Source organism: Rattus norvegicus, chromosome 6, assembly GCF_036323735.1.
Source record: "Rattus norvegicus strain BN/NHsdMcwi chromosome 6, GRCr8, whole genome shotgun sequence".
Lineage (NCBI taxonomy): Eukaryota > Metazoa > Chordata > Mammalia > Rodentia > Muridae > Rattus > Rattus norvegicus.
Genome location: NC_086024.1, coordinates 56,538,924 through 56,553,783, shown reverse-complemented (window position 1 = coordinate 56,553,783; position 14,860 = coordinate 56,538,924). Strand labels below are relative to the sequence as shown.

The window sequence follows — 14,860 nt, the reverse complement described above, 5'->3', positions numbered from 1 at the left end:
TTGAAAGGTGGCATTGGAGTGCTTTTCTCATGAATATATGAGTAATTTTAGTCAGAAAAGGATGGCACTTTGAATGTAGCACTATGCCTCTGGATTTCGTCAAGGGGCTTTATGGAAAGTCCTGCTGCCAAGTGAAAAAATGTCACCCTGTTCTGGCCATTGTAGCTGACAGGGCAAGTGGACTTTCTTATCACGTGTTCTCCCATTGGTCAGTTGTGTATTGCTGAAGTGAGATACATATGCCTCTTTCTGTTAGCTCTACAAATGTTAGCTTATGAACTACAGGGGGCAAACACTTCCTGTGCTTGAGCCACAGTGTTTAATCATTGGCCAGCAAAGTTACTGTTGATACTCAACAAATATTTCTTACATGAATGGATTCCTTCATATGTTTTGACTGACTCGCCTTGAAAACATAATACTCTGCTTTTCACTCTATGAGAAACTAAAGCAATGGGATTCCTTGTGCTATGGCTTTATGTTCCTAATAGCCTGAGGTGAGAAGGGGTTGACTTTTCTCCTCAGGATATTGTGTCTCTTTGGTTTGAACTTCTTCCTTAAATATTTTTTATCTTTCAATCCCCATACTCAATCATTGAGAAAGATATTCTATTCAACGTTTCAACAGTATCTTTTAAAAAGGCATCCTTTAAAGAAAATAGGGCTTGGAAGATACCTGCATCATTGAAGGGCTTGTAAGAAGACCTGAGTTTGATCCTCAGAATCAATAGATTTTAAAAGTCGGATGTGGTGGTGTAGATTAGTCATAGTGCTGGGAAGTAGCTCTCTAACCAACCAGCAGAATCTTTTAATTGAAGTCTGTGCCAGAGACACATTGTCTCAAAATCATTAAATAAATAAACAACAAACAGATAAACAGCTCGTGGGAAATGACATGCAAGGCTAGTCTCTGACTCTACCAGCATGCACTAAATATACACATGCACCATGTACACACATATACCTGTACCCTATATGCATTTGAACACACATATACACAACACTACACACACACACACACACGCACACACACACACACACACAGAGGACTGATTTTTCCATGACAGGTATACCATGAGAGTATTTTTATACTTTTATCTTATTTACTTTTTCTGCAAACAAAAGATATACTTGAGCCTAGTTATGAATTCTCAACTGCAAAGTGGAAACCATTGTTAAAAGCAAGGCTTCTAGAGAGTTGGAGATTTCAGATCCTACCTTTGACATTTCACCTTAAACGATGTACTTGACTTCTTGCTTTTTTGACTCTACAATGAGAGAAAGTATATTCCCCTTTGCATAGCTTTGCAAACACATGTTGCAAATTGTTTCGTGGGGAAGCCATCCTATTACTGTACAGTCAGGCAGTGCTTAACAGTTCATTCTTCCGTAATTTAACTACTTTGTATTATACTTTCCCAGCCCAGTGGTAGGTGCTAAGATTTGGCTCCAAACGCTTGATGTTTAAAGACTCATTAGAGGTAAACATATTAAGAACTTTATAGGAAAAAAGGGTGTAAAAATTGTACAGAGAAGACATGAAATTGGCTATAATTTAATTTAAAGATGAATGGGAGATTCATAAATAGAAGCTCAAAATATGGACTGCTGGTTGACCAAAGTGTTCTCGCTGAACTATTTAGCAGTTATGTGCAAGTTCAGCATGAGTGTGGGGTACGACAGAATGTGGACAGAGGAGGTAAGATTGTGCCTTGACGGACTGCAACTTGATCCTGAGAACGTGAGAAGTGAGTAAGCGTTGAACTCACTATGCTGTGGTACTTTACTGATAGAATGCCTGTTATCTCTAAATCTAGGGTGCTCTGCTTTATATGTCACCTTAGCCATCTGCAATCTCATCAAGAACAAGGGGTGTTGGTTAGAAAGGTCTTGCAGTACATAACCTGCTGCAGTAAGGATGTCTCTTAAGCAGAGCTCAGACCTTAGTGCATTTGTAGGCTCTACAATAGCCCTCTGTTCTCCATGAACTCATGTTATCAAGGAGTAATGTACTGTGGATTTGTTTGTTTGTCTGTTGGTTGTTTGTTGGTTTGACAAAGGGACCTATAGATATTGACTTCGACTTTTTACAGAGTCTCATCACAACTCAATTTGAATACAGCTGCCTACTTGCCAAGTTTTTCAGTGCATTCTCTACTTCGTTCCCTGGGTATGGGGTATACGTCATCATGTATTGATCTGAGTGATCTTAGAGCTGTATTTACTAAAAGAACCTCTTAATCAATTAAGACAATGATGCCGTCTAGATGATATCCCCCGTTAACCTGGTAGTGCTTTGAAACCATGAATGGATCCAATGGCCTGGGATGGACCAATGCTGTGTTTCCATGAGCCGAGTGATACATGTTGCGTGCATCATCTCAGGTGAATAAAGCATCATTACTAATGTCAGGTTAGAAATAGAAACTTAAGCAAAGACTTATAAATGTAACACTTACATATATAACACTGCCTCCAAGTGTCTTCTGTAGGCACTTACATTCTCTATCTATTAAGACTTATATCACTTCATTTATTTTGTGATACTCATCTTTCTTTGTGTCAAATGATATTTGTCTGTGGATAGGACTCTACTATTTTGGGTTCTTGGAAGCCAGGACTCTGGTATCGCCATAGTCATTCATAGAGATGCGCTCGGGAGGCTCTGCTTCCATTTCAGCAGTTCAGGCATCTGTAATGGCGTCATCCTTGCTTAACTTGAACCAGATCTGCCTTTGCTCAATGTCATTTGTCCACTTATGTAATGGTGTCAAAGGAAGAGTAGACCCTATGCATTTGATGAACTGTTGGAAACAGCAGTAAAAGCTAGTGGTTGCCAATTTAAGTTGCAATTGGGGTTTGGCAAAAGTCAGTGTCCAGAAGAGTTTTCTTAGGATTTTTTTCTCCTTACTGGTTTTATACTTGTGTATTTTAATGGAAATGTAATAATATGTTTCGATGCTACTGATTTGTTATCACAACAAGTCAAAAAATTTGTAAAAGAGGAGGGAGAGAAGAAGAAGGAAGAGGAGAAGGAGGAGGAGGATGAGAAGAAGAAGAAGAGGAAGAAGAGGAAGAAGAAGAAGAAGAAGAAGAAGAAGAAGAAGAAGAAGAAGAAGAAGAAGAAGAAGAAGAAGAAGAAGAAGAAGAAGAAGAAGAAGAAGAAGAAGAGATGAATAGAAAGAGAAAGAAAAAACCATTTGGTATCTAGGCATTGTTTCTAAAGTAGCTCTTTTTGAGGTAGAAGATGTGTCTGAGAGCATGGCCAGTATTAATACAAATGTTCCCAAGGAACAGTGAGAAATGTGTTCTCTGGGTATCTGGATCCAACTATAATTCTGTTGTTGACCGTTTGCCTTCATAATTCTACTTTTAGTGTCTTATTGTTTTCCTTAAACTAAAAAAAATCTATCACACATAATCTTGATTTCTAAATCTGAAGCTGTAGAATTAAAAGTGCATCATTAGTAGTGAGCGGCCTACAGATGTATCTCAGGGATGGGATTGCTTACCCAGCATGTGAGGGGCACCCAGTTCAACCTGCAACACTGTGAACAGAGCAGTGCAGCTCAAACCCCAGGGACCTACTATCAGGCTTTATCCTGTGTAGCCTACTTATATTTTTGGAGTATCTTGTGATTACATGTCCATGTTAAACCTGTAAAATGGAATCAATACTAGCTAATCGAGCTAATCATGTCTTTGAATGAGAATACTGAAGTTCAAGAAGGATTTGTATGATCATGTGTATCATCATGTGTCTGCTTGGCTTATTAGGTTTACATGAGCCACTAAAGGCTTCAGTAGATTTCACTGCAGTAAGTGACATGTTTAGATCACAGACAGATGGGTTGGTGTAAAATTGTCAGTCAACCTTTCCTACCATGCTTATTCTTGAAGCTTAAGTATTAATTTTATTGTTCAGAAATAAAATTGCAATATTTCATTGTTTCAGACTTGGTTGAAAAACCAGTGCAAATATCCATTTTCTTTCCAAAGTACTGAGAAAGGAAACTTATTTTACTTCCCAGGGCATCACTGACTAGAAGAGTAAAAGGACTTTTACTATATTTGAAAATGCCTTCTTTAAAACATATGTAGTATTTATAGGGCAGCTTGGAGTAAGCCAGCTGAAAAATTTAATGATAATAATCTCCATATTTCTTCTAAAATTGATTTCCGGTTTCAATGAACTTAGAAAGAGTCCTGGGACATCAAATAAGTAAAGATCTTAACATGAAATGAATCTTCAGACTATGTTCATAGATTTGCATTTTAAACATGACCAGAAAAATATATATCTTTACCCATTATTAAGGTGATACTTTAATGAATTTTTTTTCATTTACATGAAATGGACCTTTTTGGCTACAGATGAAAGGGTTTTATGGTAGCGACAATGGTTTTGTGAGTTAAATGATCCCAACATCATCAGGAACGAATCACAAGTGCCTACCATATGAATTACAGCACCATGAGCCTTAAAAGGTATTTTTGTGGCAAGCATTCCTCCCATCTGCACAATCAGATTCTGCTTTGAAGTCGGGTTTGAGAGCCTCACAGTACATGAGAAAGCCACATGCTACCCCAGCTCCTCTCTCTATTTCCCTGAAGACTCTATTTTTCTGAAGAACAACACAGTAACTTATTGACCAAGGTGCTTAGAGGGGAAAATGGCTACAGTTCGTTTAATCAGACTTCAATGTTGAAACATTCTTCAGTAACTTTTTTCTGGAAAAAAACTATATACACTATGCCAGTGGATGCGCAACATAAAATTTCAAAATCAATTTGGACGAAAACACTTGACCCCTTTGATCTTTTCTATGTGGAATATTTAATGAAATCTTTATAAAGATTTCAGGCCCCAATGAAACTAGCCCAGTAATAAAAGAGCAAATTGATAGTGTGTCTTAGGCATGCAATGGTCACAAAAATGATAGGAATCTAAGATAATGGGTGCAGACATTTCAAGAGACCCTTGCTACTGCTACTTTCACTCGAATACCTCTGATCAATGGCAGTGTTGGGGACACCAGAAGGTTAGCTGTAGTAGTATGTTAGTTAATTTTGTTTTTTTTTTTAAGATTCATTAGCTGTTTATTTTTATTTCGCGTTTTATTGGATATTTTTCTTTATCTACATTTCAAATATTATCTCCTTCCCAGTTTCCCCTCTGGAACCCCTTCTCCCATGCCCCCTCCCCCTGCTTCTGTGAGGGTGCTCCTCCCACCCACCCACTCCCTCCCACCTCCCTGCCCTGGCATTCCCCTACACTGGGGCAACTGAGCCTTTACAGGACCAAGGGCCTCTCTTCCCATTGATGTCCTACAAGGTCATCCTCTGATACATATGCAGCTGGAGCCATGGGTCTGTCCATGTGTACTCTTTGGATGATGGTTTAGTCCATGGAAGCTCTAGGGTGTCTGGTTGGTTGATATTTTTGTTCTTCCTTATGGGGTTGTAAACCCCTTTAGCTATCTCAGTCCATTCTTTACCTCCTCAATTGGGGATCCCCATTCTCAGTTCACTGGTTGGCTGAGAGCACCCACTTCTATATTTGTCAGGCTCTGGCAGAGCCTCTCAAGGGAGTTATATCAGGCTCCTGTCAGCAAAGTCTTCTTGGCCTCCCCAATAGTGATTGGGTTCAGGTTTTCATTTGATGTATTTGTAGTACAGACTCAGCAAACAGTAGGTAACAAAGACCTGTGATGAGTGGGAAGCAAGCGTCAGGAAAGTTGGAGCCTTGTAAATACCAAGTGCAGTGACTTATCTAAGTAGTAACTTCATGTCTTTATTTCTGTGTTAATTGAATGAGTCATGGCACAGGTGTGCTTCTCTGGGGTTTGGTGACTCTCAGCTCCTATCTCTGTTATTACAGGACAGCAAGATAGAAGTGGAAACTACATTGAAGGTTGGAGAGAGAATTCCAACTTCAACCTGCAGTAGATTTCCCTCAGGTTTGACTTCCATAGAGACGTCCAGTGCCATTAACAGTGTCATGTTAAAAGCAAACTTTTTGGGAGATCCTTGGATATCATTGAGCTCTCCCAATATATAAGTTGTTTATAACAGACATCAGCGGACATACATCCTGAAAGAAATACTGACTGCACTTCGTTAGAATTTCGCCTCCACATGATTCAGCTACCACAGCCACCCCACAGGCTCGTTTAGAGAGAGAGGTCACGAAGCAGAAGAGCAACCCTGTCCCCAGCCACCCACAGGCGCTCAGGAGTGCACTATTATGCATAAGCTGCCCTTTCAATCTCACATAAAACTTAGCAGTGGTAACAAATATCTAAAACACAAAACTGGCTGGTATGTTAGTGTGTGTGAAAGGACATTGAGGATATGAGAGACATTTTCAGTATAGTAACATTTTAACAGTTTTTTTTATTCTAATGTTACTGTCTTTTATTTATAAAATAAACACCCATGAAATACAAAAAAAACAGAAACGGCCATCACTGGCGGATGGAACCATGGGTTTGTTACTATATAAAGTTGTCTTACGGCTGTCATTTATTAACTTCTTTGTCAAAGGAAAGGCTAGTCTTTATAAAATATATAATAGCCTATGCCATGCTTTTCATATATGGTACTGCAACGTAGCAAAACTTTCATTTTTTAAAAAAAACATTTTCAAATGATCTACAATGAATATACTGATTTTGGTCTTCAAAACGGTTTTCTTCTAAAGAAAATTCGAATTAAGCTAGTTATGGCTGTTTCCCTCTGTTACCTCTACACTTTGAGAATGATCTGAAGGCCCCAGAGTGATGGCTTTGAGCAGCGCCAACTGGAGAGATGTCTTGGTTGGTGTCCCATGCCTTAGCTATTAATTATGTATGTAAGGTTTAATCTTTGAGATCTTTAAGAGCAACATTCCATTTCATGTAACTTTTCTGAACTCATGAAAATGCTGACACAAAATGACTTCTTTGGCAGAGAGATGACTCAGAGTGTCAGGAAATCTCCCTGAAATTGATAATTCAAAATTTTCCCGTATTTACAGCTCATTTGATACTTTCTAGGGAGAAAAAAAATACATTTGCTTCTACTATATTAGCAGAACCAAACAGGATTTTAAATTAAAAGTACTTTAAATTAAAGATACTTCTCCAAATCCCTGCAGCAGGCGTGGCTGGGTTTCTGTAGTTTTCCAGTTCAGCTGTGGTAGACTGAGTGACACAGCCCCCTGTATTTGAATACCTGGTCCCCGTGTTTTGGGAGGTTGTGGAACCTTTTGGACATGGGCCCTAGTTGTCAGACATAGGGCAATGGGGGCAGAGCTAAAGGGTCGTAGGTCAGCTAGCCTGCAGCAGGAACTATTTGTTTCCTGACAGCCTACAGGGATAAACAGCTGCCTCATGTTTCTGTGGGAGCCACTCCCACCACTCTGCCTTTATGGCTGTGATGGACTGTGCTCCTGAACCATGGACCAGAATAAATCCTTCTTCTCTTAATGTGTCGCTGTCAGGTATTTCGTCAATGATGAGAACAGCCACTGATCCAGCTGTGTTTGGTTATTAAGAGTAATGATTTGTTTCAGACTGCATTCACTTTAGCAGTTATAATTTCACACTATGTAAATTCCTTCTAAAAAAAATACCTGCCAGGTACCTGCAGTCTATATTATATACACTCTAGTGATATAATGTAGTACATAGCATAGTATTTAAAAAATAAAAACTATAGTCATTATCTGTAAGATTACCTCAAAAGGAGAGGTGTCAGATCTCTCTTGGAAACACACACAAACACACACACACACACACACACACACACACACACACACACACACACACACACACAGAGTCCATGATTCTCTTTGGATTCAATACTTGTGAATGCGAGTCTCAGGGAGTTGCCTATGGTAGCTCCAGTCACTCGGTATCAATATCTGAGCCTGTTCACATGGTTGTTCTTCCAAAACAGCAGGCACATGGTGGGACTCCAGTTCAACTCTGATTTCCATTCCTACTTGATCCCACTATGCCTTGTGCTACACTGACAAGTTTCTACACTTGAGTACTCAACCCACCAGCCCTCACGTGCAGAGTACTTCCTCTTCTTTGTGCAAGGACTCTTTAAAAAACAAACAAACTATATATATATATATATATATATATATATATATATGTATATATATATACACATGTGTATATATATTATGTATATATCATACAGCTTTCTGCCTGCATGTATGCCTACAGGCCAGAAGAAGGCACTAGATCTGATTTTAGATGGTTGTGAGCCACCATGTGGCTGCTGGGAATTGAACTCAGGACCTCCGAAAGAGCAGACAGTCCTCTTAACCTCTGAGCCATCTCTCCAGCCCAAGCAAGGACACTTAAGATACGGCTTCAGCTCTAAATGCCATGGAAAATGAGAAAAACCTTTGTATCAATCTAAAAGTAACACGTTGACATAAAAGTCATGTTGATAGTTTTTAAAACCAAGCTTCTAATCAAACATATACATACACACATGCGCAGTCCTGACTTCTATTAGCGCTCGCTCTCCTGTCCTGCAAAGTAATGCCTTGGCATCGGTTACTGTTCAGCTGGCATTTTGATGTTTCATATGTGTGCGGGAGAAATGAGCACAGAACTTGGGATAATAAGACTAGGAGATTCTTCTTGAATTACTTAGTAAGATTAGAAAGGGGATTAGTACACACTTCATTTCTTTGCTGTACCTGCTCTTCTGTTCATGCATAACCTCCCAAGTTCAGCTGCCTCGGTCTCTGACTCCAGGGATCACATGGGCAGCATGTGAGTGGAAACAAAGCCCGTAGGTAAAAGAAAGAGGAATTTGGACAGAGATCAAAGATTAGCTTCATTCCACTGTTTCCTCTGACTTTTTACTATCCCATCTAAATTTGGCATTTTATGGGACTTTTCTTATATTCTCAAAGGTAAAACTGAGCTTAAATCAGATTTCTCTGTCCCTGTTTGAAAAATACACGTGGCTTGATTTGCTCAGGAGTTTTATCACTGAATTCTCAAGTCCCCGGAGCATTCAGTATGAAATACATAATATGTGGCCTTGAATTTTCTTTTTCGAATTCTATTTTGAAAATGGTAACAAAGACCTGGTTAAGTTGCCAAGGGAGCTGTTTAGAATACTTAACGATACAATTAACTGTGACCTTGTCTAGGATGTTTTAAAAGTTTTTCTACAGTGAAGTGAATTGTTATGTGCTATTAATATTGACTGAGGCAAAGAATATTTCTGAGCACTAGGGTTCTACCATCCTTTGCGACCCCTTGGGTAACAAGGCACAGGCCATAAGCATCATTCTCATACACTTTGGTTGTGAGCATCACGTAGAATGGCTGAGCCATCTCTCTCTCCCCATCATCCTCAGTTAGTGTCCTGTATAAACTAACCAGTTGTACCACAGGAAGTAAGAAACACTGGAAAACTAGAGCACCATTTTGACTTGTTTTTTCGTGTACTGATAAAAGTAATTTTTGCCAACTATAGAAAAATAGGGAACATTTATAAAGTGGCCATTTTGATTTCCATCTGAATTCCAGTTAAGTGGTTGGTATTAAGTGCTTTACTGTGGTAGCCAGGAATCCATGTCGTACAGCTCATACCTAAGATCAAATGCTGGGCCACAATTGAAAACCTGTATGGTTGGCTGTTGAGTATTTCAATTAATTCTAAACTTTAGGACGATGTTGTTTATTGTGATTTTTGTCCTAAAATGGAAGCAAGTTTTGCTTGAGTTCATGTTCTTACTACTTGACCATTCCATCAGACCTCGCTTTCCTCTGCCAACTGGATTCTGGGGATTTTTTTTATATATAAGACTGTAATACTTTAGAGAAGTGCAAGTTTCAGACTGGAAAACAATCCAGGCACGCCTTAAACCTGAGCTTCTGTGTGTGTGCTTGCTCTCTCAGGTGTTCATACTTTGTTATGTGCAGACCTGTACAAAGGTTTCAAACACTATGAGCTATGAGTCCAGGGATCAGAAATCAGGCGTTTTCTGATTTAGGAAGAGTAATACAATAAACGAGAGTCCTTCGAGTTCAGGAAAGCGTCAAGTAGGTGTCAAAACTGAGGAGCAAAGAGACCACTAATTAGTGAGTTGAGCAGAAAGAAAGGGCAAAGGGGTAGAGCGCATGGCAATCTTGGAGCAGTTATAACGTTTTTCTTGTGACACTGTGACTGGGAACACATGACACGCTGTACACAAAGTATGAGGCATGACCGTCGACTTCAGTTCACAATAATGCATCACTGTTAAATTAGAAATTATACTGAATGTAAAATACTAATGTAAACTAGCAATAGCAAGAGGGTGGGGATATCAGTTACTATCTGTACCAACTTCTTGGTAACTCCCAGACTAGTCTGAAAAAAAAAAAAGGTTTGTCAATTTTTAAAAATGTATTTAGCTTAAAATTAAATATTCCTTCTGTATGTTAACAAAGTATAAAGATAAAATGGCTTGCAGAAATAGTTCTTTTACTGTTATGCATTTATTATGCAATTGTTTCTGCAATTGGACAGGTTTGTATATGATAAGTTAAAAGAGCACTGACTGCTCTTCCAGAGGTCCTGAGTTCAATTCCCAGCAACCACATGGTGGCTTATGACCATGTGTAATGGGATCTGATGCTCTCTTCTGGGGTCTCTGAGGACAACTACAGTGTACTCGTATAAATAAAATAAATAAATCTATCTTTAGAAAGGAATGAAAAAGTTCTAATTTGACAAAATGTTAGTCATTTTATAATATCCATCTCCAAATCTTCACTTTTCAGAGCATGTATGTCTTGCATGCTAGAACAGATGGTCAGAGTGGAAGCCTATAATGGGTAAGGTAATGACTGAAGACCAAGGACAACAGAAGGCCAGCTCAAAAGGACAGGACATGTACAAGATAAACGTCTGCTCAAAAAAGAGAGAGAGAGAAGCCTATTTGATTTATTGTTACCAAGAGAGGAAAAGGAAGCAGAAGGAAAGAGAAAAGGGAAGAGATGAAAAGTGAAGTAACTTCTGTGTGAGTGTGATCAGGCTTTTCAGTATATATTTATGATCAATATGCTGAATCAAAACCCTAAGTCAACTCTGCAGTCCATGATAGTAAAATGGATGCTAGATGACAGCATCTAAAGCATTAAGCAGAAGAATGCAAGCTCACATTGGACCAGGCTTGAAGAAAAGACGCAGTTTTCAATCCAGGTGTCTTAGCTAAGTTTGATACAATATGGTGTACTAGAATAATGGGTTAAAAGCAACTGATTTTTTAATCACTGGCGTCAAGCTGATAGCAGAGAGCCAGCATGGCTAGCTTCTGTTGAAAGCTTCCATAGTTACAACTTCTGGTAGCCTCAAGTGCCAGAAAAACAACACACAACAAAAATGTTTAGAGCACTCTTCGGGTTTCCAGTGTTTTACATGGAGAGACCCATGACTCCAGCTGTATATGTAGCAGAGGATTGTCTTACCTGGCGTCAGCGGGAGGGGAGGCCCTTGGTCCTGTGAAGGCTGGATGTCCCAGCATAGGGTAATGCTAAGATGGGGAGGCAGGAGTCTATGGGTGGGGGAGCACCCTCATAGAGGGAGGGTGTGGGAGGGATGGGATACAGGGTTTGCAGAGGGGAAACTGGGAAGGGGAATAACGTTTGAAATGTAAGTAAATAAAATAACCAATAAAAAAGTTTGAGGTTATCACCTAATTACCAAGAGGCCACCTGCTGATGCCACCTGCTGATGCCACCTGATGATTACCACCCCACCCAAGGCAATTAAGATACCAAAACACCAACAAGAAGAAAGTGCAAGTGTGGTGACAGACAGTTCATTGCATCAGACTCCAAAGATTTCTTATCTATAAGGCTGTACTGTATATAAGTTCAAGAGATAAAAAATGAAAACAGAAAAAAAGAGAGAAATAGGAAACTTCAAGGAGCTGTAGAGATGAATTGATACAAACACTAAAGACCCAAGGAAACTTAAAGGATTTAAATTTCAATGTAGCAAATAAAATATGCTGGAGAGACTATGATGAAGGCATAAAAGTAAAAGCAAGAAATTGGGGACTATAAAAATAATTTGGAAATGATGAAATATAAACAAATACAAATGCTGAGATTAATCAGTATAATCAATTCAAGTTAATACAGGTTCTAAATAGACTGGAAAGTTCTGAAAAGATAACGTTGGGAAAATAATTATGAAGGGGAAAAACTACATCAAAAGAGAAAATATCTCACAGAAAGAGAAGTGGAAAATATGAAGCATTTAAGAAATATGACAAAATTTCTTACATATATCACATTGTATTCATACATTACATTGGAGTTGGAAAATGATAAAAGATAAAATACATATTTTAAAGTAAACTTGAACATATAAATAATAGAAAGAACTCCTAGGAAAATATAATTAAAGAAGACATAAATAGCATGGGGAGTCATTATAATCCTCCAAAAATCAAATCAATAGTCAAAAGCCTTTACCACAGATAATTCAAGCCTAAATGACTTTAGAAAAAATACCTGTCCAGCATTCTAGGTCAGATAAAAAAAATACAGGACTCTAGCTACATCACAATTCATCATATTCAACACAAGAACGGAAAATCAAACATTATTCCTATTCATAAATATGGGTCAAAAGTCCTAGGAAAATATTAGTTAGATTAATTGGATTCATACCAAAAAACTAATATGTCAGAAACAGTCTTATTATATATCATAAGTGCAAAAATAGCTTCATATTAGAAATACTCATGAATGCATTCTAACTTACAATATTTCCAAATTGTGTGTGTGGGGGGGAGCCCAGTCCATGTAGAGGAAAATTTAAATGATATTCTACAGACATTTAAATAATTACTGCAACTCAAACTAGAAACGGAAAGCTCCTCCCTCATACAAAACGAAGATGAAACTGTAATAATAAGGCCTGGTTCAGCCACCCTTCTACAAAGTTCTACCAACCGCTGGCAAGGATGTGGCAAATCTGAAATTCTCATGCATGCGTCTGAGTATGGGGCTGGTAATAGGCCTTAGGAAATAATCTGGGATTACTTAACAGATTTTTAACTCACAACCTCATTCCATTCTTACATATGTGCACCAGAAGATTTTCATAAGGATAGTCTTGGCAACACTGTTTGCAATAGCAACAACTAAAAGTTTTGTAACAACAGTAACAACTATCTATAGGTCGAGAAATGGGCAAGCAAGTAATTCATCTCTTGTGTGAGAGGAATTGGCCTATTAGACAGCCAAGAACTATATGTATCAATATAGTTAAGAAAACTCAATGTGTAAAGAGAGCAAGCTGCAAATAAATGAAGCTTTTTTCAAAGACAAGCAAATTAAACAATAGAATTTAAAAAGCTAAATATGTTACTTTCTAATTAATAAATATTATGGTTTTTTTCAAAAAGGAAAAGGTAATTCAGACTCCTGACACCTACATGGAGGGGAACTATGCTGTCGGAGAACGGCATATACTGGGTTTCATCAGAAGTGCCAGAAACATTTTTCTTGAAAAACAAGTGAGATTGTTAACGATTCATTTGTAGCCTACTCGTGTGTAGATGCCACTTGTATATTTTTTCATTTATCAAATATCGTGTAATAAAAAACTATAATGGTAAACTGTATGTAACAATAAAGTAATAGTGCCAGAAACTTTCCTTTTATAATAAAGATTAATCATAAAGACAAGAAGCACGTGGTAGACAGATGGAATAGTTTACCTCATTAACATTAGTTCTGTGTGTGTGTGTGTGTGTGCACATATGCATGTGCAGTTCTGGGAAAGGGAATGTAGAATCACACACATCCTAATCAAGCACTCCACCACCAGTTTACATTAACAGCTTCTTTAAGGCTTTCATCAGATGGGTGCACATTCTCTTCAGTGAGCCTTTGATATGTATTGGTGGAGAGACAGGTAAAACAAAGTAACTTATCTGCGGGATCTTGGGCACCCATGACTTTGTATGTAACACTGGCATAGTAATGTGGGTGTTAAATGAAGTAGCACTAGAAAATGCTAAGAAGGAACTCTAACAGAATCCATGCTCTGTCATGGTTACATGCTAGTGGTGCTTCTTCCCCATTTAATGCTTTGAAATGTTCTGCTTTTATTATGACAGGCTTTGGTCATTTGACGAAGCAGCTGATGACATTGGCTAATGGACGTGTGGCATTGGCTCTTGAAGGGGGACATGATCTGACAGCCATCTGTGATGCCTCGGAGGCCTGCATAAATGCCCTTCTAGGAAATGAGGTAAAAATTAACAGTACACAACAGAAGGGGTAAAGGACGAGGGTATCTGCATGTATATTTTAAAAGTTTATCATTTAATCTATGAAAGTAAATTGTTCTGTGTTGCTCTCGCCACGAAGGATGTAGGCATAAGAAGTTTCTGTGCTTTGACTGACATGCTACACTCTCTTCCCAGGTAGAGTGTCCCACATAGCATTCCTTTCAATCAAATCATTTACACAGCCGAAAACTGAGCAATGAAATCCCTTGGAAAGAAGAATGTTTTGTCTACTGACCCAATCAAGTGGATATTGAATCATTTAGGATGAAGTTAAACTTTCAGAAGTTTTTGAGATTTCCTGTAGGATTGCTAAGTCAGAAAAATAAAGCCATTTGAAAAGCATCCTTAAGATTTGTTTTCCTCCTATTTTCTTGAGGGTGATAAGGAATATTTTCAAGGTTGAAAAACCCCACTATTGCTGTACAGCGGCATTTCCCGGGACCTAAGACCTGAACTTGAATCTAAAAGGTCAAAGGTCCACAGTGCATATCTAAGATGCAGCACAAACTGCTAATCTCTCGGCAGAGGTCATATTCATTCCCT

At 38.5% G+C, this 14,860-nt stretch overlaps 1 protein-coding gene across 32 annotated transcripts in view; it reads left to right on the top strand.

The window, feature by feature from the left end:
- Positions 1 to 14,860, top strand: part of Hdac9 (histone deacetylase 9) — an 862,183-nt gene that overhangs the window by 797,871 nt on the left and 49,452 nt on the right. For all 32 annotated transcript variants that reach the window (XM_063262499.1, XM_063262495.1, XM_063262482.1 and 29 more), the window contains 1 exon segment: positions 14,144 to 14,277. In XM_063262499.1, the coding sequence (XP_063118569.1) occupies positions 14,144 to 14,277 (134 nt within the window).